Source organism: Gopherus flavomarginatus, chromosome 2 (assembly GCF_025201925.1).
Source record: "Gopherus flavomarginatus isolate rGopFla2 chromosome 2, rGopFla2.mat.asm, whole genome shotgun sequence".
NCBI lineage: Eukaryota > Metazoa > Chordata > Testudines > Testudinidae > Gopherus > Gopherus flavomarginatus.
The window spans coordinates 16467199-16494000 of NC_066618.1; the positions used below are offsets into that span (position 1 = coordinate 16467199).

Consider the following 26802-nt stretch of genomic DNA (forward strand, 5'->3'; position numbering starts at 1 on the left):
GAATACTTAGTATCTCAAACACAGACCTTTTAAAAGACACACAAGTATCATTTTCAATAGGGTTTTAGGGCTGGTCTACACACAGTGGGTGCAGCAATTTAACTCTAAACCAATTGAGTTAAACTGGCGCAATCCCCCTTCGTGTGGACTGTCCTAAATCAGTTCAGCTTATACCAACTACAACTCACTTACGCTAAACCGATTGAAGGGTGTTCACACTACAGGGGGATGGCACAAACTGTCTGTAGAGCAGCCCTCACTTCCTTTTTTTCTATCCAGTGTTTCTGATGCCCTCTTAGAACCTTGAAAATCATAGAACTGGAAGGGACCTCGAGAGGTCATCTAGCCCAGGCTGCTGCACTCATGGCAGGACTAAATATTATCTAGACCATCCCAGACAGGTGTTTGTCTAACACCTGTCTGGGATAGTCTAGATAATCAATGGTCTCTCTGTGGCAAAGTGACTCACCACCTGGTGTGTTGCCTTGTGAGTCAGTGCAGTGTAGTCCTGCTGACCAGGTCGGTTGGTGGTTCCCTTTTGCCTTGTGTCTTGGCCCTCTGGCCAGGTCACCTTTGGTCTCACCCTTTTGGAGGTAAACCAGAGTTTTCACCCAACGGAGTCATATGGCCCCGCACCAGGCCAATGGCCCTGGTCCAAGCCCAAGAATTCTTCTGGCCTCTTGTGTTTTGCACCTTCTCACTAGTCTTTCTAAAGAGGCTATAGGAGAACCCATTCCCTTTCTCTACCCTCGGTTTCAAGCCAGGGGCCCTTGTAGTAAGTGGTCTGGTCAGACTTATTGCTTCTTCCCTGGATTACTTCCTACCCATCCTCTCTTCGGGGGGGCTCATGCACTCAACAGGGATTTGCATTGGGCTCAAGGCAGTGCCAGTTCTCAAGGCAGCAAAGGAAAGGAAACTAAAACTAACAGAAATGGAAAGTGGCACCAGCTTCTCTGTCCTACCAGGCTCCTTCAGCCATCTGTCCTTCTGCTCTGTGGCTTGGCTCTCTGCTGTGTTCCTTTCTGGCAGTTGAGGATGAGAGGTCTGTCAGCCTCCCCAGGATGGGGCCTTCTGCACCAAACTTCTCCTTTTTCAAGGCTCCTCATCTAAGACTGGCATGCCTTGCAGGAGTGACCAGGTGGAGCTGTCTGAGCCCAAGGCTGCTCTTTAACCACTTCCTGTCCGGTGTGAAGTTTATACACCCCAATCACACTTTCCCTTCAGATGTTGTCCTTTTCCATATTATCCACCATGGCTCTGTTTGGCTTACTTCTTTGGGGTTAGTATTGCCGGTGAATATCTATACAGCTCTGTGAAGATGACTTGTCATTCACTTTGTGCTGCTGCTGCTGATTAAATGGCTAGTTCTGGAGCAGTAGAGCACAAAACATGATAGATCTGACATAAACAGTAACTAGTGGTGGTTTATTTAATTTCTCTCCAAGATAATGGTGGATTTAAAAAACCCCCGAAGAACTGATATTTCATTGGCCAGTGGCATTCTATTTAATATTAAAGCAAGCTACAAGTCCATAGTTATGATGTTATTCTTTAGTCAGACAGAAGTTATTGGCTCAATACAGGGGTAACTGGGAGAAATTGGATGGCCTGTGATATAGAGGAGATCAGACTAGTTGATCTAATGGTCCCTCTGGGCTTAAAAAATGAATCTATGAACAAGAAGATAACATTTGATGCTGGAAAATCTCAGCAGTGTCAGGGTTACTCTAGGACAAGAGTCTGAGCCCATTTTGCTGTCACAAAGGAGCTAAATCTCACAGCCAATCACTCTTGATACTCATCAAGTTTCATTTCATGAGACCATGACTGGAAATAGAATAAACTAATTAAGGACGGGAATTAGGATGCTGATTGATCTTCCCTGTCTAATACCAGGATCTCTTTCTCCATCCTGCTTACACCCAGCCATTCTTCATGCTTCACATTGTGCCCACTAAATTCCATACGGTCAAGGAGACTAGAACACCCTATGAAACATTTCATTGCTGCCCCTCAGTTGGCCAAAGAGGTCACCGCTAAAAACTCTGTCCTCTACTCATTGACTGAAAGTGCTGCCTACTGCCCTTGCGGCACACCTAGGACTGAGCTGGTTTTCACTGGGCCTAGGCTGAGGTCTTTGACAGAAAGGGGTAGGGGCAACACAGTGCAGACTTCCAGCACGGTACAATGTCACTGTCAGGGTGGTTCCCTTTTAAATTCCAACTGCATCCCCAGACCCTTAGTGAGCCTACAGCATAGATTAACCTGAAACTACAATGATTAGCCATGTTTCAAGAACCTCAGCATTCGAATATCCAAGTGATAGTTCTTCAGTACTCATCTTAGCTCCAACCAGATAAATAAATGTACTGGGGAATGTATAATTGAAAAACAGTGAGGTTGCATAGTGCTTCCCATGTGTTCTTGCCAAGTGAATATTGCAGTATGTACACCCATTACCCAGATCTGCTTAATAGAGTGCATCCACATACAGAGTTATTCTAACAGCAGCTTGCTCTGAAGTCAGATTCTGTACAGATTCAGTCTGTATTCCAGCAGTCTGGCCAAGCCCAATATTACTTAGTGCATGGTCTTCCAGATGGAGTTTTTATTTAATTAGGCCTTATTCCTTGTAATTAACAATACTTCACATTTATTCATTTTGGAATTTCTGGTGATTTCTAAGAATTGTATAGACTAGTTTCCTTTTTACTTTGTCCACTGTGCACCTTACCAAGACTCATTCAGGCCTACAGCTGAATGAAATAGAGCTCTCGTCTGCACTGCAAAGCCATATATTAGTTTTACATCATGTTTTGATCAGTCACATTGTTTAGCAAATATTATTTAATCGCTTGAGCAATGTCATCATGCCCCCCCACACACACACACAAAAGAAAAAACCTCACACGTTAGAGTATGTAAAGGACCAAGGATTCTGACATAGGTGTGTTTTCCATTTAGGGATCAGGGGAAAAAACCAAAAACTTCATAGTACAGTGTCAAGTCAAGAACGTATGGGGCTGAATTTACTTCTGACAGCGACTAGTGTCAGAGGAAAATGTAAGGAGAATATTTTTAACTGTGTCTGTGCATGTACATGGTCACACCTTATATTAAAGGTCACAATTCATAAATAGTACATTAAAGTGTTATTAAATGATGAATAAATGTTATAAGCATGCTACAGACATGTGTAATGTGTGTTATAGATGATCATAGACAACCATTACACTCTATAACTGATTAACCAGTCTTTTTGTTTTGTGTGTGTGTAACAGTGTCTAGCTCAGAGGTGGGCAAACTACGGCCTGCGGGCAAGTCCTGCCTGGCCCCCAAGCTCCTGACCAGGGAGACTAGCCCCCAGCTCCTCCTCTGATGTTCCCCCTCCCTCGCAGCCTCAGCTCGTCCCACCACCAGCGCAATGCTCTGGGCAGCGGGGCTGTGAGCTCCTGGGGCAGCGCAGCTGCAGAGCCAGGGTGTGACCTAGTGAGCTGTGCTGTGTGGTGGTGACAGCGGCAGCGTGGCCCAGCTCCAGCTGGGCAGCACGACTGTACGGCCGTCGGCCACCTGTGCTCCAGGTAACGCAGTAAGGGGGCAGGGAGCAGTGGGGGGGGGGGCTGGATAAAGGCCAAGGGAATTCAGGGTGGTGGTCAAGGAGCGGGGGTGTGGATGAGGTCGGGGTGGTTGGGGGGGGAACAGAGAGTTGAATGGGGGCAGGGATTCTGGGGTGGCAGTCAGGAAGGAGGGCGGTTGGATGGGGTGCCGGGGGGCAGTCAGGGCAGGGGTTTCAGGGGTAGTCAGGGGTCATGGATAACGGGTGGTTGGATGGGGCAGGAGTCTCGGGGAGCAGATAGGAGGTGGGGGGCCACAACCACCTCCCCTAATCGGCCCTCCATCCAATTTATGAAACCCGATGCAGCCCGCAGGCCAAAAAGTTTGCACAACCCTGGTTTAGGTCATGGAAAGTGAATACCAAAAGGGACAATCATACAGCTTCAAGAACTGAGGACAAACATTCAAACTAGCCATAGAAAACATGTTGTGCTAGTAGTTAATAAAATGCCGGGGGGGGGGGCTGTCAGGAATGAGAGAAGGGGTTGGACAGGGTGGCGGGAGTCCGGGAGTGGTCAGGGGATAGGGCCCGGGGGGTGTGGATAGGGCAGAGGTCCCAGGGGGGCCATCAGGGAATGAGGGGGGTTGGATGGGGTGGTGGGAGTCCGAGGGCAGTCAGGGAACAGGGAGAAGGGATGGTTGGATGGGGCTGGAGTCCCAGGGGGGCTGTCAGGAAGGAGGGGGGGTTGCATGGGGCAGTGGGAGGCAATCAGGGTGGGGGCCCAGGGGCAGCCAGGGGACAAGGAGAAGGGGTGGTTGGATGGGGCAGGAGTGCCCAGGGGGCTGTCAGGAATGAGAGGAGGGGTTGGATGGGGTGGCGGGAGTCCAGGGGCGGTCAGGGGATAGGGAGCGGGTGTGTGTGGATGGGGCAGGAGTCCCGGGGGGGCCCATCAGGGAACAGGGGGGGTTGGATGGGGCAGAAGTCCCGGGGGGGCAGATAGGAGGTGGGGGCCAGGCCATGATGTCCTCCCCTAACCGGCCCTCCATACAATTTACGAAACTCGATGGGGCCCTCAGGCCAAAAAGTTTGCCCACCCCTGGTCTAGCTCAATAAGATCCTAGTCCTTGGTTGCTACCACAAAATAATACATAATACTGTGAGGGTGGGGTGAGTGAGCATATACCGTACAACACATGCTAGGATAATGTAGGTCTGTCTCCCTCTAGTGGCTAGTCTACCTAAGAGTTTTTGAGCGTGCTTCAGGATTTGTTTCAGAGTGTTAGCCGTGTTAGTCTGCATCAGCAAAAAGAATGAGGAGTACCTTAATTGATTAGTCTCATTATAGTTGGTATGGCAACACCCATTTTTTCATGTTCTCTGTTATATATATCTTCCTACTGTATTTTCCACTGCATGCATCCGATGAAGTGGGTTTTCGCCCATGAAAGCTTATGCTCAAATAAATGTGTTAGTCTTTAAGGTGCCACAAGTACTCCTTGTTCTTTTTGCTTCAGGACTTGGTCGTTCAGCTCAGTACATGGTTTTAGTGTGAGCCCCGGTGAAACAGTGATACATGCATGCAGGTTGGTGAAATGCCACGTATTACACACCACCCCTAGAGCACCCGAGTGTGCAGTTTGGGTTGATTTTAATGTCTTTGCTTCTTTACCCTCTTGTACTGTGCCCTGACAATCCTACCTCAAAAACAGGTCACAACTCAATTGAAATCATGTCTATCTTTCTGCAGGACCAAATTTTGCCTTATTAACAGATTAGAGGTGGTTGCAATAGAGCACAATGCATATTACTGAATATTAACATTTAATAGAGTGCATTGAGTTCAGGAGCTGATTAGAGCCCCGATGAAACAACAGCAATCTCACTCCTGAAAGGACTCCTAAAACTCTGTAAGCCATATTTAATTAAAAGAAAATGAAATACACAGAAGCCGAGGCATGAAATGTGCATTTCTGCATCCCACTCAGTAAATGAATCATTTCCCTGTTTTCCTTTCTGAAACAAAAAACCTTGTAGTTCATAAAGATTCATAGATTTTAGGGCCAGAACAGACCATTTTAATTACGGTATCTTGTGTGACCTCCTGAATAACACAGGAAATGCCCATTACAATAGAGGGCTATTCTGGCATTACTATAAAGATAATTTGATATCTTGACTAGATGATGACATTCCAGAACATATGAATATGGAGCTGAGCCCAAGACAAGACAGGATGGCCCAGCTTGCCTTTGAGACAAACACAATCCAAATATTATTAAGTTCACAGCATATGTTATCTATCTCTATATCACTGTAATAGGCAGACACGCACGTTATCTAGCTATATATAATGGGCTAAGTTTCCCAGCTGGTATAAATCAACATAGCTCCATTGATTTCAAGGATTTAGCCCAGGACACTGAGAGTACACATAGGGTCACATCTCTGAGGCCTGGTCTACACTACGCTGTTAAACCGATTTTAACAGCATTAAATCAATTTAACACTGCACCCGTCCACACTACACTGCTCTTTATATTGATTTAAAGGGCTCTTTAAATCGATTTCTGTACTCCTACAAAACGAGAGGAGTAATGCTAAAATCGATATTACTACATCGGATTAGGGTTAGTGTGGACGCAAATTGACGTTATTGGCCTCATTATTTTACAGTAGCTACCCAAAGTGCACCGCTCCAGAAACCGATGCTAGCCTCGGACCATGGACGCACACCACCGAATTAATGTGCCTAGTGTGGACGCGCACAATCGACTTTATAATATCTGTTTTATAAAATCAGTTTAAGGTAATTCGAATTTATCCTGTAGTGTAGATGTAGCCTTACAGAGTATATACTCAGAGCCAGATTGTCCTCTCATATCAGTTTTACTCTGATGTAACTCCACTGACTTCAATGGAGTTAATCCTGATTTACTTCATGTAAGTGAGATCAGAATCAGCCTTTGAATCCTTACTAAGGCAAAACTCATTAAGCCCACTCATGACAGATGCTGGAATTGGCAACTCCCACTGGCCCTGATCCTGCAAAATGTCAAGTAGCCTCAGCTTCCACTGAAGTCAGGAATCATTGAAGCCAGTTTGAGCACAGGATGAAGCCCAGTGATTTCAATGAGAATTGCGAGTGTTGAGCATCTCTCAGGCTCTGACTTTAAAGGGAGTTTTACCTGAGTAAGGGCTGCAGAATTTTGCCGAGGTACAATACCTGACGTTATGGGGGAATATGCAGACTTTAATCAGCACGCGGTTAGGAGGGCTACATTATTCAGGAGCTGCTAAGCCAAGAATGAGTTATGCATAAGACTCCAAACAAATGCTAACCAAAGCTTTCTACAACCTCTGCAGCTATATTCTTTATGTCACAGTTTAGAAAATAAACATTTTAGCAAGTTTCTGAACATTTTGTTGGTCCTGTTATTCAATTATGTTCTGCACGTACAGTTGAGCTGGCAAACACACGAATCCACAATCACCAGGGACTTCATGGTTGTCATTATGCTACACAGCAAGGCCACCAAGATCTTCTTGGCAAGAGTGAGACTTCAATTCAGATCTTCCAGTGTTAAAAGCAGAGGCCCCTCCCACTGGAGCTAAAGCAAAGGCTACATTAGCTATAGCAATACAAGGCCTACAGCATAGCTGAGACACTCTGATTCCAACCAGCAGAGCATATTTTATATGTACTCCCATACAGAAAAACCTTTGTTCCCTAGAGCTAAGGTCGCTGGACTGCACATACCATCAACACAAATCCTAAAAAAACAGGGAAACAAACACTTGTCATTCTTCACCCCACCTACAATCCACTCATTTCTTCTCCTCAATCTTATCTACCCGCCTTCCAACACCCACAGCCCACATATCTCCACCCCAAGGGGGAGCTTTAACACTGACCATGTTTATTACCCAGGGGCTTTGTTTTCAGAAGTGCAAGCACCCACAGCTCCAGCTGGAATCAATGGAACCTGCAGGTCATCTGTAGCTCTGAAAACAAAGCCGTATATGTTGCAGTGATTCACACAGGGTTAGTGTGGCTTCCAGAAAGTAAGTGTGTGAGGTGTGAGATACACAGCCTGTAATTTTTAGGAAGCTTTCTGTGAGCAGTTGATTTGTGTTAATGGTTGTTCTAAATGAGGTGGGTGTTGTTTGAAATGACAGACAGGAAATCTGCAGGAGTGCACATTGGGGCATCCTATTTATGGATGGTGTTAAGGCTGCCTTAGTGCTTGTTGCTCTCTCCCAGAGCCCACCTCCATATTCTTGATGACCAGCCCTACCAGCTCGCCAGAGGCTTGATCCAGAGTCAACCAGATGCAGGGCCATGTGCAGTATGCACTAGTGGAGTGGGAATCAGGAAACCGAGGTTTGATTACCAGCTCTGCCACTGACCTGCTGCGTGACTTTGCGCAAACCACCACATCTCTCTGTGCTGCTGTTTCTCTTCCTGTCCTGTGTAGATTTTAAGCTGTTCAGGGCAAAGACCATCTCTTACTATGAGGTTGTACAGGGTTTATCAAGCTGGCTCACAGTCCTGTTTGCAGCCTCTTAGCACTACAGCAATTCAATCACCAATAGCTGCAGGGGAGTTGGAGAGACAAGCTCCCAACATCTGAAAATGAAAGTAGCTGATGGATATGAGCAGTTGTGTTAGCTTGTCTTGGTGAAAACTAATACGTTAATTGTGTTATTCTGAATTATACTATTCATGGGCCAAATCCCCAACTGGTGTAAACCAGCAGACTACCATCAAACTCAATGGAGCTGTGCCGATTTATATCAGTTGAGAATCTGGCCCCTTTTTATCTAGTTTTAAAGTTTAAAAAGTGGCATATATCAGAGACACATTGTAGGTGTGTGTTATTGTGTGATTGTGTGAGAAAGAATATTCCAGAGTGAGAGGACAGTGGTGATTCAGACAGAAGACCCTGAAGAAATTTGAGGGAAAAGGGTAACATTTCAAAAAGGGAACATAAGTGTGTCTTCTGTAAAAGTTAGTAAATACCTCTGTAAACAAATGTCACAGAAAACCAAACCATCCCATGTCCTACTATGCCAAAACTGGACACTAAAAGTGCCATCACTAAGGTGTGGAACAAAGGGATTTTAATCCTGCTTTAACTGTAAATCTCACTGCAATCTTAACTATGGCATCACTAATGATGGCTTCATACATATTCATACAACTACAGGCCCGTCTATTACAGTATCATTCCAATAAAATGCTCTGATTTTGTTACTTGTACAGGACAATACACCTCTACCTCGATATAACGCAACCCGATATAACATGTAAAGCAGCGCTCTGGGGGGGGAGGGGGGGCTGCACACTCCAGTGGATCAAAGCAAGTTCGATATAACGCGGTTTCACCTGTAAGGCGATAAGATTTTTTGGCTCCCAAGGACAGCATTATATCAAGGTAGAGGTGTACTAAGCAAATACTCTTGACTCAAAAGGTGAACAAAAAAGTTACAAAGTACATTTAAAATATATATGTTTGGAAAATAAGCCACAAAAATAAAGGCAATTAACGGGAACACTGATGCCGTGAGCAGCTCGTAAAATTCCACCTTAGAAACTCATTCTTGGCATTCCAAGGTCCAGCTGATTCTTTTTCAAAAACAAAACCCAGTAGATGTAACCAGATTTGTTTAAGAAAAAACACCACCAATCAGCAACATGTCTGTGGCCCTATATTGACTCAGGCCTGCGTGCAGTTGCAATGCAGATTGCCATTCTTCCAAAGTATATCCTTGTGCTCCATTATAAATGTGCAATTAATAGAGACTTCTGCTTTTCTCTGGACTCTTAACATTGCAGAATTCTTGTATATTTCACTCCACTGCAGGCCACTCCACAAGGGCAGAACAGAGATGCACTGCTGAATGTAGCATCCCTTTGTAAGTGCACTCTTGCATCACATCCACATGCACTCTGGGCCTGCCATCCTTTCCAGTGTCCCTTTGAAGAGACAGCTAAAGTGCTTAGGTCTGCATTAGTCCACTGGAAAGTCTGCTAAGACTTGTAGTGAGGAAGCAATGGTTCAGCATTATAGGAATTTTTCCAGTTCCTGTCAGAAACCATCAGACAAATGAGCCTGAACAGCCAATATAATAAACCAATATATACCACAGAGGGAGTGAAAAGGAGAATAAAATTATCCCTTTAAAAACTGGCCAGAAACACTGTAGCTAATATCAAATGCAGTTTATACTCCTATGGGAAAAGAGTCACCTGACCTTTCTGGGTGATGTGTCGCTTACCGCACAAAAGCAATCTCATTATGTATTTTGTAAATAATTTAAAAGACAGAGATTTTGGTCTTTCAGCCGAACCCCATCTATATCTCCCTGGCAACCCATGCGCTGCAACAGAGAAAATACCCAAGAAATACAAGGGCTAAATGTATCCATTTAAGAAGAAGAAAAGGAAAGGTGCTATGTGGGCTATGTGAGAAAAACATCTGTATTCTTATATTGCTTTTCGAAGGCACACACAGAAAATCCCAGCGGACTGTGGCCACAGGAGTTTACAAGTTACCCTTCTGGAAATAAACAGAACAATGTTCGGAGATTTTATACTTGTGGGATGGTGGCTTTTAAAAAAATAAGAATAATAATGGGCCTGATCCAAAGCCCGCTGAAGTCAGTGGAAAAAATGCCCAATTGCTTCAGTGGGCTTTGGAGCAGGTGCACCAGACTGCATGTGAATAATGTGCTGGTTTAACATTGCCATTACTGGTACCTCATCTGGAAAGCAGCAAAACAAGCCCATATGCTCTGCTCATGAATCAAAGTACAGTCAGGCCATCTAAACAAGCAAAGCATACTTTGTCTCATGTAATGGGGGGAAAATAACTGCAGCCAACAGCAGCTCTTAAGAATTTATTCCACACTTGGAGTGAGCAGAGGGGAAGATTAAACTCTAGTTTGCACCGGGACATTGTTTGTACAAGAATAATTCAGTTAAAAGTAGTTGACAACTCTTCTGAGGGACTGGATATTTGCACTGTGAGCTTGCCACATGTTAAAGCTGTTGTACTCTCCCCTCTCCACAACGTACATACGGCCACGATAGTTGGGTTCCTCATACAGCACCCATCTAAAACAGAGAATGAGCGGATTACTCAGGAAAGCATTTATACAGTACAGTAGTAAAAACCATCTTTGGTCTCTTGCCGAATCCCTTTGTCAGATTGCACCCTGGAAGTTAGGGAGCACTGCTTTGCTAAGGGCTCAAGACTTTCGCCTCTGGGTCAAATCCCAGTCAATATATTTGTCCAGTTTCAATCTGGACACAGAATGGAAACTGCTGTCCTCTGTGGAGTTAACCTCCTTAGCGCTGCTGGCTCCTTCTCCTTGACTTCTGTGCTCCCTTTTGACTATTCCACAACCATCCTGGACCACTCCATCATATTATTTACTATTTGTGTTATAACAGCACCTAGAGGTCCCAACTGAGATCGGAGCCCCATCTTGCTGAGTGCTGTACAAACACAGTACGAGACCATCCCTGCCCCCAAACAATCTAAATACACTCCATCTTCCTGAACCACCCCTTTATCTATAAAAGTAAACTTGGTTCCCTGTGCCCAGATCTTGCCACACTCTCTCTCTGACTGGTGATAACTGACCTCCTCAAAGGCCTTTCTTCTATGGAATTCCACAAGGGTCATTTCTTGACTGGTTTTTTTTCCAATTTGATTTTGATATGTTGGAAGGTCTCAAACCAACCTCCTGGTTAAGTTAAGGGAGTGCTGCAGGCTGAGAATTTTAATCAAACAGGGCCCCACAGCTTCTGAACCACATGTTTTGAGCAATGGTTGAATGAACTTATTTTAAATGCAAGTCTGTTTGATCAGCGCAGCACACAGTGATCTCTCATTGGAGACAAAACATGTACTGGGCCCCACTATTTGACTTTGCTGTTGAATTTTAAATGCTTTCTAGTCTGAGTGCAAGTACCACCACAATACTTCGGTCAATTCAAATACTCCGACATAGTCATCGCTAGAATTTTAGTAGTGGCTCTGACGTAAATGTGAATTTAAACAAAATCTTCAACATTATCATCAATTATTAATCGCAAGGCTGTGATCTCAATTTTCACAAATTACTTTTATGCATTGTCCCCAATTTTTAAAAAAACAAAAACAAAAACCCTCCAGCTCTTGAATGCTCTTCTTGCCAAACAAACAATCTCTCGCAATCACTGAACCTTACAAAGGAACAAGACATGTGTCATATCAGATTATGTCATTTGTGGTACTGCAAGAGAAATGGCGCATGATACTGTATGAGGAACAGAAAACGTCTATTGAAAGCAAAATACCAGATTTCACTCAAAAACTGTCACATTTTCTGCTGGACAGTATTATTTTAGAAATTGCTATGAAATCAAAATCTCGTCTTCAGATTTCATTTTCAATAATGCCTTACAATTCTATTATTATTATTATTTACATTGAAGTTGTACCTAGAAGCCCCAATAATGGACCAATGTTATATAAGGTAGATGCTATGCTCACTTACATCCAGCTATACCCTTAGATGGACAGACTTCTCATTCAAATTACATGCAGTGCACTCATTTACACATAAGATAGAAATCACTCTGGACACTAACCACTAAAGTGCAGCCACCTCTGTGACAGAATGTGGCAGCTGTTGCAGTACACAGCAACACTAGATAAGAATTTAGGACAGGAAGTGAAGATGTCTGTACCCAATTGACATTGTGCATTGGAAATCAGCAAAAGAACATAATTACCTTCCAAAAGCCATAAGTAGGATACATCATCAAAAGGTCCCTGAGGAGCAAAGAACCTTGCATCCTCCTGATAACCTGTTATGGGAGACAGCTTGGTCTAGTGGATAGGGCACTCAACTAGGAGTTCAAGGAGACCTGCATTCTCTTCCTGGCTCTGCCTTTGACCTGCTGTGGGGCCACTTCAAATTTGTGCTTCATTTTCACTACCTGTAAAATAGGGATAATGTGACTTACCCTTCACTGTAAAGAGCTTTGAGATCTAGGGATAAAAATTGCTATACATAAAACAGGATGTATTATTACAAAAGCCCAACCTGTTCACAGAGTAGTGCAGGATGGGATTGAGTTTGGGAGCTGCCAGATGTATGCAGAAGGGTAGTGGAGAGGAAGAGTCTGCTGTAATCTATTGTTGCACACACAGTAAAATCCTTTAAGTTTCTCATTTTAACTCCTGGCTGGAAGGGGCTGTGAAATGCTCTGGAAAAAGCATGTTCATGCATGATGGTGGGTGTCATACCTGATGTTGTTCTCCGTATCTTGCACCCTCAGGATGATTCTGGAGTTTTGCTGGCAAGATCTGGAGAGAGTTGGTACAGATCCCTCCTTGCCTGGCATCGTGGCCCAGAGCTGTGTCCAGAGTCCTTTGCAGCTGAAAGGAAAAGATTGACCTGACACAGGGACAGGAACTGTGTCTAGAACCGGCCTTATCTGGGGGAGTGACTTGTCTTGACATGGGGGCTTTGAGGCTGAGATAAGGATTGGAACGGGACAATCCTAAAAGAATCCCACTCTTAGCTACATGGAAAGGTAAAATATAGAATTTAAAAACCAATTAAATAATTTATTTCCAATATTCTAAGAGCCTATTCCGGCTTTCTGACCCTGAATACTACAGCACAGCTAGAGGAGAGCTTTTTAGGGGCCAAGCAACCCTTTTTAAAAAGGGTTTTAATAGAAAACCTGCACCCTGAAGCTTTCTTTCCCCGAGCCAGCGAGTGATCACATGTATTGCCCCCAGTGAGCGTTCGCAGGCGCTCTCTCACCAGGTTTGGAGTCTCAGAAGAACAGATCACTGCAGCACTGGCCAAAGGGGTGATTCGGCAGCATGCCCTGCCAGACTGTGTCAGTCATGCGTTGGCATGTGGTATGCCTGCGGCAACCTAAATTGATGAGACACAGGCTAATGCAGCCTTGCCCATACTGCATTTGTAACCCTTTCTTATCTGGTGAAAGGGACAGTTTAGAAACAATTTCATCTCTGAGATCCTGGGCAAGAGGGTGGAAGTTGTGTATTGGATCACACATGTAACTGGCAATCTGAACCATGACCGAAGGTTGTTCTCTTCAGTCAACAACAGCAGCTTGCCAGTTATGTGTGTGATCAACCCCTGACTGGCTAGATGGGCGACAAAGAATGGATGTGATGCATGTGACTGATCAGTTGGCAAGAGCAAGCAGGACAAATGCCCAGGACATATGGTCACCTTAGGCCAGAGGTCCCAAAACTTTTTCAGTCATGCCCCTCCCCCAAACAGGACTGCACCTTCCGGGAGATAGGGCCAGGAGCAGGGCAGATTTGGGGAACATAAGAACAGACATACTGCATCAGACCAAAGGTCCATCCAGCCCAGTAGCCTGTCTACCGACAGTGGCCAATGCCAGGTGCCCTAGAGGAGTGAACCTAACAGGTAATGATCAAGTGATCTCTCTCCTGCCATCTATCTCCATCCTCTGACAAACTGAGGCTAGGGACACCATTCCTTACCCATCCTGCCTAATAGCCATTAACGGACTTAACCTCCATGAATTTATCTAGGTCTCTTTTAAACCCTGTTATAGTCCTAGCCTTCACAACCTCCTCAGGCAAGGAGTTCCACAGGCTGACTGTGCGCTGCGTGAAGAAGAACTGCCTTTTATTTGTTTTAAACCTGCTGCCCATTAATTTCATTTGGTGGCCCCTAGTTCTTATATTATAGGAACAAGTAAATAACTTTTCCTTATTCACTTTCTCCACGCCACTCATAATTTTATATACCACTGTCATATCCCCCTTAGTCTCCTCTTTTCCAAGCTGAAAAGTCCTAGCCTCTTCAATCTCTCCTCACATGGCACCCATTCCAAACCCCTAATCATTTTAGTTGCCCTTTTCTGAACTTTTTTCTAATGCTAGTATATCTTCTAATGCCACGGATTTATATAAGGGGAATAAGATATTCTCCATCTTATTCTCTATCCCTTTTTTAATGATTCCTAACATCCTGTTTGCTTTTTTGACTGCCGCTGCACACTGTGTGGACATCTTCAGAGAACTATCCACTATGACTCCAAGATATCTTTCCTGATTAGTTAATAGCTAAATTAGCCCCCATCATATTGTGTGTATAGTTGGGGTTATTTTTTCCAATGTGCATTACTTTACATTTATCCACATTAAATTTCATTTGCCATTCTGTTGCCCAATCATTTAGTTTTGTGAGATCTTTTTGAAGTTCTTCACAGTCTGCTTTGGTCTTAACTATCTTGATCAGTTTAGTATCATCTGCAAACTTTGCCACCTCACTGTTTACCCCTTTCTCCAGATCATTTATGAGTAAGTTGAATAGGATTGGTCCTAGGACTGACCCTTGGGGAACACCACTAGTTACCCCTCTCCATTCTGAAAATTTACCATTTATTCCTACCCTTTGTTACCTGTCTTTTAACCAGTTCTCAATCCATGAAAGGATCTTCCCTCTTATTCCATGACAACTTAATTTACATAAGAGCCTTTGGTGAGGGGCCTTGTCAAAGGCTTTCTGGAAATCTAAGTACACAATGTCCACTGGATCCCCCTTGTCCACATGTTTGTTGACCCCTTCAAAGAACTCTAATAGATTAGTAAGACAGGATTTCGCTTTACAGAAACCGTGTTAACTTTTGCCCAACAAGTTATGTTCTTCTATGTGTCTGACAATTTTATTCTTTACTACTGTTTCAACTAATTTACCTGGTACTGACATTAGACTTACCGGTCTGTAATTGCCGGGATCACCTCTAGAGCCCTTTTTAAATATTGGTGATACAGTAGCTAGCTTCCAATCATTGGGTACAGAAGCCAATTTAAAGGACAGGTTACAAACCATAGTTAATAGTTCCGCAATCTCACATTTGAGTTCTTTCAGAACTCTTGGGTGAATGCCATCTGATCCCAATGACTTGTCACTGTTAAATTTATCAATTAATTCCAAAACCTCCTCTAGTGACACTTCAATCTGTAACAATTCCTCAGATTTGTCACCTATAAAGGACGGCCCAGGTTTGGGAATCTCCCTAACATCCTCAGCTGTGAAGACTGAAGCAAAGAATTCATTTAGTTTCTCTGCAATTACTTTATCGTCTTTAAGTGCTCCTTTTGTATTGAGTTTTTGACAAGCTGTTCTTCAAACTCCTTTTTGGCTTTTCTTATTATATTTTTATACTTAATTTGGCAGTGTTTATGCTCCTTTCTATTTACCTCACTAGGATTTGCCTTCCACTTTTTAAAAGATGGCCTTTTAACCTCTCACTGCTTCTTTTACATGGTTGTTAAGCCACAGTGGCTCTTTTTCAATTCTTTTACTGTGTTTTTTAATTTGGGGAATACATTTAAGTTGGGCCTCTATTATTGTGTCTTTCAAAAGTGTCCATGCCGCTTTCAGGGATTTCACTCTAATCACTGTACCTTTTAATTTCTATTGAACTAACCTCCTCATTTTTGTATACTTCCCCTTTCTGAAATTAAATGCCACAGTGTTGGGCTGTTGAGATGTTCTTCCCACCACAGGAATGTTAAATTATATTATGGTCACTATTTCTAAGCAGTCCTGTTATAGTTACTCCTTGAAGCAGATCCTGCGCTCCACTCACGACTAAATCGAGACTTGCCTCTCCCCTTGTGGGTTCCTGTACCAGCTCTTCCAAGAAGCAGTCATTTAAAGTATCGAGAAATTTTGTCTCTGCATTTCATCCTGAGGGGCCAGGAGTGGGGCCACAGCTGGGAGCAGAGCCACAGCTGGGACTGGGTACAAAGCTGGGCTCCACTGCACCCCCACTTTGGGGACCACTGCCCTAGGCTGTGGTCAGAGCCACCCAGGGAGCCCAGGCAGCTGTGGGGGGCCTTGCACCCTGCACCTGCCTTGAATGAGGGGCTGGGGTGCCTGAGAGCAGTCCCTGCCCCCCCAAAATGTGGAGGGTCCAGGGCTCCCCAGGCAGCTCTTACCACAGCCTGGCTTCTGGCCAGGTCAGGGGGCGGAGTCTTGGGGGGAAGAGGATTAGTAGGGGGAAGGGCCCTGTGGCAGGGATGGCATGTTGGGAGCCCAAATGTTCTTTGTGCCCAGGGCCCCAGTAAATCTTAATCTGCCTCCGATGCCCAGCATCAAAACCATTTGTAGGTGTGGGTTGTGCAATAACCCAAGCCAATCCCCTGCAACACGGGCCACCAAATCACATGATGGTCATGGGGCTCCTTTGTCCAACTTCTTTTAGTAAGAGCTTCCCCTTCTTTTCACCGATCACGCTCAGTGAAGATGCTTTCTTGGCATGCAAGCATCATGTGTAACCACAGACCCAGCTGTGCCTTGCACAAGCCAAACACTTCCCGCCTCTTAGAGAATTCTACAGCTTTCTGCCTCCCCTCCACACTCCCCTGCCCCCAGCACACACACTTACAATAAAATGTGTTTGTTGGTAAAAGGAAATGTGGTACAACGAAAACAGAAAAATAACCAATAACAGGACATAAAAACAATGTGTCCCTGAAAAAAGGAGACAATTTCCCCCCCAATATGTTAATTCCCTTGAAACTGTGACAAAAGGCAAACTCTGCACAACCCTCACTTTGCAAAAAGTTTCAAGGATGTCTGAAAATGTAGGGGAGACAGAAACTGGGCTGATCATAGTTGGCCCATGCTACAGTGAAGGATCAAAAGGCAACAATGAATGTAGCCTCAGAGGAGTACTGTGATACAGGGAAATATTATTATTATCCTAATTTTAAACACAAGGAGAATGAAGTTCAGAGAGAACATTGTCAAATATGAGTGACAGAAGTTAGAAATCTACGTTCACTAGGCAATGAACTGGGTACTGATTTTTCAGAGTGCTGTTGAATTCGATGGGAGTTGTGGCAGTTCAGTGCCTCTGAAAATCAGGCTTAGTTAGGCACCAAATTGTCAGCACTCGGGTTTGAAAATGTTCACGTGAGTGACTTGTCCAAGATCAAACAATGGCTCTGCAGCCAAGATCAGAACCCAGGTTTCATAATTTCAGTCCTGTGTCACAAATCCAGAAGAAGGGGGGTTAAGCCGGGGAGCAATACCAGCTACACATGGTTGGGGTGTGCAGGAGGCACTGACTTTCCCCCAAAAGAGAGTCTTGACTCTTTGACTAGTCAAAGTTGAGTAAGTGGAACTACACGGCACTATGGGCAGCAGCCTCAACAAAAAGCAGGGTCCTAAGATGTCAGAAAGGAAGATCAGACCCATCTTCCTCCTTTGGTCTAGCTGCCAGAGAGGGGTGGGACTCTGGCATTGAGCTCCTTCCTCCCCTTCTAGTCCCAGTGCTAGAGAGGGAAACGGGCAGGCCCATGAGATGATCAATTTAGATGGGTTGTAGAGCTCCAAAAACAGTGATCCTAGGGGCTGCCTGCTTTGCTTGGTCTTAAAGGCCTGCTCCAAGTGTGTGCTTTTGTCTAAATGGTGGTTTGAACTGGAGCCAGGGTGGCTCTTTATGATTTACAAGGCCCCAGACTGCCCAGGTGGGGTGTGTGGAAACAGAGCCTTGAGCTGCTCCCTTTTCTGGTCTGTCTGCTATGGGGTTGGAATCAGACTGAGTTTACCTCCCCATTTTCACCCCAGTGAAAATGTTTTTCTAAACTCTAGTATCTCATAGCTCAAGATGGACCCAACCTGACACACCGGATCTGTGTGTGCACATGAGTAACCCACACACCTCCTGGGTGTGGTGTTCTGTCCCATCTAGTGGCACTGATACCACTTATATAGAGAGTTGAATGAGTTTGCTAACAGGCAGCTGGCTTTTAGCTCATGAAGTAGAGGCTCATGCCCTAAGCTCCAGAGGTCCCAGGTTCAATCCTGCCCAGCAACGACCAGGGTCTGTTGGCATTACACATGGACACACACCCCTTCAAGGTGTGGGACATCAACATTTAAATTGAGATTTAATGCTGTAGCCTTGGCCCATTTCTAAGTACCATGAAGCCACGCTGGGGAATCCCACAGGATTTCTAATGGAAAGTGGGAAAGCAGGAACCATCTTCATAAGGAACCTCCTCCACCGACAACCTGTAATTAGACAGTGACACACTGTCCAGTAGGCTTCACCCACAAGCACAGACAGCCACATGTCCCATTCAAGCTTTGCAGTGCATTGATTGGTCCCATCACTTTTTGGCACCAGTCACAGAGAGAGGGAAACAATTCACTTCCAGGACCCTGTATTCTTCTAGCAGCAGGAGCAGAGCAAAAAGTCAGTTCCTAGGCTGACTCTTCTTGGGAAGAAGATAAGAAAGTTTCTATTTGCTCCTCTGACCCTTGGCAATGTGCTCACCTTTCTGGGCAGTGAGTGCTGTTTCCACACAGCTTTGGTGAAGGCAGGGCCTTTGCCTCCTTCACTCATTTGGTTTCATTCCAGTCCATGATATTTTGGTTTTATTTCAGTTTGGTCTTGTGTAATGAGTGTAGTGTTCTGAAAGGTGTCAGACCAGCCCACCCTGGACATGGACATCCTCTCCATAGCCACAAAAAGGTACAGAGCAAAGCAAATCTTCCCCCACAATAGCCCACTGACATGATTCTACCCTGATTTGGAGGACCACCTCTAAGGGGAAGAGGATTGTCCAGTCTCCTTGCCAACTCACATCTTGGCCTTTCTCTTGAGGCTGGCCCAAAGGACTCCAGTTAGTGCTAGCTAAGGTGTTGGCTTTGTGATGCGGACACCTGACTACTAGTGTCATAAACAAATGGTTAAGGGTTAATGTCTCTTTTACCTGTAAGGGTTAAGAAGCTCAGTAAACCTGGCTGACACCTGACCAGAGGACCAATAGGAGGACAAGATACTTTCAAATCTTGGTGGAGGGAAGTTTTTGTTTGTGCTTTTTGTTTTGTTCGTTGTTCGCTCTTGGGACTAAGAGGGACCAGACATACACCCAGGCTCTCTAAATCTTTCTGAATCAGTCTTTCACTTTTCAAAATTGTAAGTAATAGCCAGGCAAGGCAGATTAGTCTTATTTTTGTTTTCTCAGCTTGTAAATGTTTCTTTTTGCTGGAAGGATTTTTACCTCTGTTTGCTGTAACTTTGAATCTAAGGCTGGGGGGGGGGGTCCCTCTGGTCTATATGAATCTGAGTACCTGTAAAGCATTTTCCATCCTGATTTTACAGAGATAAATTTTTACTTTTTTCTTTCTTTAATTAAAAGCTTTCTTTTTAAGAATCTGATTGATTTTCCGTGTTTTAAGATCCAAGGGGATTGGGTCTGAACTCGCCAGGGACTGGTGGGGGGAAAGGAGTGGGAAAGGTTAATTCCTCCTTGTTTTAAGATCAAAGGAGTTTGGATCGGTGTGAAGCCTCTCAAGGCAACCCAGGGAGGGGAAAGTCTGGGGCGAAAGGAGGGGGGATGGTCAATTTCTCCTTGTTTTAAGATCCAAGGGGTTTGAATCTGTCTTCCCCAGGGAAGGTTTTGGGGGAACAGAAAGTGTGCCAGACACTAAATTCTGGCTGGTGGCAGTGTACTAGATCTAAGCTAGTAATTAAGCTTGGAAGTGTTCATGCAGGTCCCCACTTTTTGTACTCCAAAGTTCAAACGGGGGAAAGAAACCTTGACAACTAGGTAATGGACTGAGGCCACCTGCTCATTTCAAATATTCCACCAAACAACCAGCACATGTAGACACTCACTGCTAACCTGGGCTGGAGTCAAACCAGCAAACTCGGGGTCAAAAGGCTCCATGTCCCAATAGCAAATCCCTAAAGTAGCCAATCCTCCCAGTCCGTGCATTTATTCAATACTGTCAGCTCTCTAGCAAATGAAATAGCAAGCCAGACAGCCATTTACTGCACCCAATCTACTACATTTTAACTGGTGGTTACCATTGTCTGTCAGAGAAAAATTATTTTCAAGGTAAACACTCAGATGATGCCTAAACTCTACCAGGAAGAACGTCACTTCTTATCTGAAGCATAAGCAACCTCTAATAGATGTCAAGATTACTCAACTTACATTGAACCCCCTCTCTCACAAATAAATGTATAGCTCAAGATAACCAAACTTGCTCCACCAGTGCAAGCCCTTTCGTAGCCAATGGGAGTCTTTGCAGCAATTTTAGTGGGATGGCCACCACTGCACTCCAGCCCCAAGCATGCACTGCCACCCCCAGTTCCAGTCAAGAAGGTTTATTCTTTTGTGACAAAGGTTAAACAAATAACCAGAGTGAAGTCTTAAGTCAGTATCTGGCCCCCAGGCTCCAGGGCCATCCTGGCTATGGGCAGGGCTTAATTTGTAATGAAAGAGATGCCAGGGCTCAAGCAATTTTTTTATAGTCATAACCAGGGCCGGCTTTAGGAAGTGCGGGTCCCAATTCGAACAGTTTCGGAGGGGCCCCAGCAGGGATAATTTAAAAAAAAATGTAAAAAAACCATGTGGGGCTTGTACTCACCGGACAGGTCTTCAGCGGCACTGAAGGACCCGCCACCAAAGTGCCGCCAAAGACCTGGAGCGAGCGAAGGACCTGCCACCCAAATGCCGCTGAAGACTCGGAGCGCCGCCAGGTGAGTAAAAATTAAAACGCTGCCTCTAGCCAGGGAAGGGATTCTCACTTGGCGCAGAGCCCTCTTAGGCGTGGAGCCCAATTTGGAGGAATTGGTGGAACAGGCCTAAAGTTGGCCCTGGTCATAACTGATGCAGCAAGCCCAGAGGCACTGGGGCTACGAACTGCCAAGCCTAGAGGACCAGGGCTCAGCCCTGGCAAGCCCTGGCACAGATTAAGCACTGCCTACGGGTCTCTGACATTCCAGCTCCTGGCAACTTCCCAGTCTCAACCAGCTCCGCTCCCTCCTTGGAGCGGCAGCCGCAGGATTGCTTCCCTGAACCCACCTCTTGCTCCAGGACTCACCACAGAAGTTAGCTTCACTCCAGTGTGGCCTTTGCTGCCCAGGGCTCAGCCTGCCACAGTCCTCTTTTATGAACGCAGGTGAAGCCCGGCCCTCTTTGATTAGCTGAATTAGGCTCACCTGCTCCAGTCCGGGGAGCTGGGCTCAGTCTATCCACAGAGACCAGCTACCCTGTGACCAGAGACAGCGCGGCTTCGGCGGTATGCCTGCGGGAACTCCCGCGGCTTCGGCGTAACCGCTGCCGAATTGCCACCGAATCCATGGGACCGGCAGACTCCCACAGGCATGCCGCCGAAGGCTGCCTGACTGCCGCCTTCGCAGGGACCTGCAGGCCGCCCCCCTGCGGCTTGCCGCCCCAAGCACATACTTCGAGCGCTGGTGCCAGGATCCGCCGCTGCCTGTGACAGAGTGGATTGGGCTTGTGTGGAGAGCTAGCTTCATTGTGTTTCAAGACAGAATGACATAGCAGTTGCATTCCTTTTATGTCCTTTCTTACTTACGCTCCATCTCCATACACTTTGATGGCATTGACACAGTTCTTGTTCCAGCCCTGCCCTTGCAGGAAAGAGCAATCTTCAGTGAACTCCATGCAGTGACCACTAATATGGCTCCCATCAAATATCTCCATTCTGTAATGCTCACCATGCTGGGGACAAAGAGATTTCAGTAAACTCAAAAGAAAATGCATCAGAATGTTTCCCCTGATTGTAAAAGATAAAACAGCAAGCAAGGATATCTTATCATGGAAATGTTGCAAAAACCCAACAACAACACTGCCCACTCCTCACAATACCCACCCAAATGCCCACATAAACATACAAATGTCTCTCACAAACAACTCGCTCACAAAAACACACACAGAAACTCCTCTCCAAAATATACCTCTGCAAACATCCACATACCTGCATAACCACTGTTCACACACAAACTTATTGCTCGTGTTATGTTTACCACACATACCCCGACACCTTTCACCTCTAAATCCCCTCCCCCACCAAACAAATACTTAAACACTGATCACACCACACAAACAACACTATAAACATAACCATTTCGCACTCCACATATACACTTAAAAAAACCCAAAAATCACACACACACACAAAATATTGGAAATTTGCATGAACAAAAGTATAAGAACATAGTGCAAAACAATTTAATAAATCCAAAATACACAGAGATGGTAGAATATTTCCCCAGTTTGTACTTTCCTTCAGTTCCAATCATATCTGTGGTTATTTACACAAGATGTTGTGCCTTTCTTTTAAAAGAAAAGAAAAATGTCTTCCCAGAGTCCTAGCTCTGAAAGCCTTCCAGGGTGAGTTGAGGTAAATATCTTTGGGGGAATTTTGCTGTCTTCTCCATAGGCATTTGTGATGGAGTTAGTCGAAAGAATTTTTCATATAAATTGCATTATGCATGAAAAAGCTACATTGTAGTGCCAAAAATCCCATAGCAATCTCCAGCAGTGGAATCTCAGATACCATTCCTGACCAAACATTCTTCAGTGTAACTGTTGCCTGAATTGTTGAAATATTTTAAAACTCTCACTTGTATAAGAGCGATGGAGCACAGGCCTGAGGGGAAGAAATCATTCACGGCTACTGGCCCACAGAGGTTCAATGGGTCTCCATGGATCTGGAAACAAGGTTCTGTGTGGTACCCTTGACACAAGCTCATATTCCCCTCTCTGGATTCTGTATTAAACATTGGAAACTACCCCCTGCACAATAGACTTATAATTCTGCCATCGGGGGGAGCTGCACTGGGCATGCTGTGGGAGTCTCGCTGAAATGCTAATATAAAGATAACCTTTCCCCTTGCTAAATAAAAAGGCCTGGTTCCAACATCAGCCAAAAGAGAGAGAGAGAGAGAGAGAGAGAGAGAGAAAGAGTCCACTACCCTAAAGATCTACTTTTACCTGCCCTCACGCCAGGCTAAGGGAGTGATGCATCTCATCCTGGCTGATGTGAGGTCACTCACCCAGCAAAGTTAGTATATCAGCAACAGGCCCCAGGGTGTGCCAGCCAAGAAGAAAAAATCCATTAATACTAAGGAGGGGTGGCAGGGGTCAACCAGTGGAGCGCCAAGCATAGGGCTACAGCCAATTTTTGACTTGTACAACACACATGCTTGAATGGGGGTGACACCACACACCCTGAGGGCCGGTGCAAGGAAGTTTCCTGCCCTAGGCGAAACTTCCACCTTGCACCCCCCACCCAACTAACTCTGCCCCCCCCCCTCCATGGCAGCTAACTCAGCCCCATACCCGGGGAGCCCCCCCGCAGCAGCTACCCCCCCCCACTGTGACAGCTAACCTTTCTCCCCCAGTTCCCCCACGGCAACTAACCCCACCCAGGGAGACTCCCCCTGTCCCCCCACAGCAGCTAACCCTACCTGGGGAGAATTCGTCCCCACCCCCCCACACCACGGCAGCTAACCCTGCCTGGGGAGACGTCCCCCCTCCACCATGGAAGCTAACCCTGCCTGGGGAGACGTCCCCCCTCCACCATGGAAGCTAACCCTGCCTGGGGAGACGTCCCCCCTCCACCATGGAAGCTAACCCTGCCTGGGGAGACCTCCCCCCGCGGAAGCTAACCCTGTCTGGGTAGCCCGCCCCAGCTCACCTCGGCTCCGCCTCCTCCACTGAGCACGCCTGCTCTGCTCTAATTCTCCTCCCCACCCAGGCTTGCGGCGCTGATTGGAGGAGACTTAGAGCTGGGCTGTGTGCTCAGCAGAGGAGGCAGAGTGGAGGTGAGCTGGGGCGGGGAGCGGTTCCCCTGTGCACCCCTTCCCCCGTGACTGCAGGCAGCCATTCCCGTGCGCCCCCCCCACTCAGCTCACCTTCACGCCACCTCCTCGCCTGAGGGGACTTTTAAGCACCCCCAACCACTAGGTGCCCTAGGCAGCTGCCTAATTTGCCTAAATGGTTGCACCAGCCCTGTACACCCTTCATTCTTCTCATGTGGTGTATCCATTGCCTCCCAGCCCCAGTCAGCACATCCTTGGCAGAGTTCTAAGAGCAACTCTGTGCAGGATCCTCCAGCCACATACACCAACCAGACCTGCATGGGACAGACAGCACTGTTGGCTTGTACAGATCCCACTGATACCTTCTCATGGCAGTTTAAAATGTAAGACAAGGTCCCCTTCAGCAGCTTGGCTCATTGGCTGACAAATCCTTAGGGGTTAGTGAGACACCAGATTTATTTAATGGAGAACAGGGCCCTCAGTAGACCTAGTCTAAAGAGGTGCCTTTTGATGTACAGCCTCATTTTAGTTTGCTGGGTACTGGTCAGCCAGCTTTTGGGACTTCCAATATGAGCTGCTTGTTTAGGAGTAATGAGCAGATTCCTACATTTGAGAGGATGCTGTAGAGTAGTATGTGTGGTCTTATGTGCATCTCCTGTGGAGTTTTAGTCCATGTGCAACACACACACACACACACACACACACACACACTCTTTTAGGCTAAGTTTTACACAAAACCAAAGAAAGCTACAACCCAATGGGACTTGGAGGCTGTATCAACCTGTAAGTGACCATAACCTGTGAGTTATTTTCTTTAATCATTCTCCCATCAGCAGCAGGTGACATTGGGATCAAATGGAAAGCTCAAACCAGGTTGAATTTTTTTCTCCAGCTGCAAATCCTCCCAGTTAAATTTCCTCCACAGAGTGGTAAAGGCTCCCTGCTCTGTTTTTGTTTGTTTGTTTTCTTTGTGTGATCTGGGCCCTATTTGCTATTCATTCCGGGGTGCTCAGAGTTTGAAACACAGGAAATAATGTGAGTGACATTGCCAAGAGCCTGAGAGCTGTCCCACAGCAACATTCTCTTCTCTGGTTTGCACAACAGATTGTGATTCCATGGCCTGTCCTCCCTAGATACACACAGTTTGCTAGTGGGCGTCATCAGTTGCTCTGCACACACAGAGAGAGCAGACTATCAGAGTAGAGCCCTGAATTGTGCACAGAACTTTGCTATTCATTTGCATGTAAATATTTCATAACATTACAAGTAAATACATGTGATGCTGAAGGGGCATTGCCCTCACATATAAAAGCCACAGCAAAATCGTAACCCATTAAAACTGCTGACTTGGAAGACAGGATACAGATTTTCCCCTTGCCCTGAAAACATGGGAAATTGTTACGCTATTTTGTGGCTTGTGCAGACTATTCATAGAGGGGCTACTTTCCCCAGAATGCTGTTTACTTCCTAACTGTGTATTATTTCTATAAAGCTCATTTTCTCTGATATTTATTTAGACTTCAACTAACATGGAAGCTAAAGGCACAAATGCGGACCCCTCAACCAGATATTTCAGCAGCAAAAACAAACCTCTTGGAAACTAACCGAAAGTTGGCACTAACCATTCCGACAGGCCTGCAGGAGCCCATGTGATCATTATAGCCATTCCAACGGTAGAAGTCAGGATATTCCCCATGCTCCAGAACGTATTGCTGTCCTCAGAAGTCTGGGTGATCAAAACAGATCCAAGCTCCACTCTGTACACAGATAGAGTTCACTCGGTTCATGAAACCTCTGTCCTGGAAATTATCACAGTTCCCACAGACCTCCAGCTTCCTGCCTGTGAAGTATTTGCCCTCATACAAAGTGATCTGAAATGAGGAGGGAGAGGATGCTGTATTGTGGCACATACAAACACAGACTGTCTGTCTGTACTATGCATTGTTATTCTGGCAGACATAGTGGTTCTTAAATTCTGGGTCTAACCAGCGGAGAACTGAATTGTCACTGGAGTATTTGTTTCAATGAGAATTGTAACCCAGCTCAAGTTTACAACACTGCATGTGGCTTTATATAAGCTCTCTCTTGTTCTTTTGTAAATATAAACGTTTGAACAGCAAGCACAGCTATCAAAGTACACCCCATTCTAGCTGCTCCTTTCCCCTCCTTAACAACTTTGCTTCCACTTCTCCACATTCATTACTAACATGATCATCACATGATCTCACTCTGCCTTATCCTAACCTAGGAAAATTCCTCCTACCTCTGCCGAGAGAGAACTCTGTCTCTTTGGCCTGAGCTGAGGACCAAGCAGTTGTTTTTTAACTTACTTTTCCCGAATACTGAGACATTTTCTGCTGGATGCAAACCAAAGCCAAAGCAGAAGCCAAACCAAAAGTGTGATCTACAGAAATGTTGGATACTCCACTATATACCAGCGAGGAGAGACGAGGCTGGTATCGCGAACCCTGCTTAACAATACATCAGGAATAGGAGGCTTTAAAAAATCATGCTTAGTAGGCAGAACTTCCACTATCAGGCCCTGCTGAGTCCAGAGTTTTGATTT

The 26802-nt window shown here is 45.5% G+C and overlaps 1 protein-coding gene across 1 annotated transcript; it reads right to left on the reverse strand.

Annotated features, from left to right (window-relative positions):
• Window positions 1–10105: 10105 nt before the first annotated feature.
• CRYGN (crystallin gamma N) lies at window positions 10106–26608 on the reverse strand. Its single transcript, XM_050942874.1, is given in 4 exon segments — window positions 10106–10673; window positions 21986–22131; window positions 25859–26107; window positions 26567–26608. Coding segments are annotated over 4 exon segments (552 nt in total). The 5' UTR covers window positions 26588–26608; the 3' UTR covers window positions 10106–10537.
• Window positions 26609–26802: the final 194 nt, after the last annotated feature.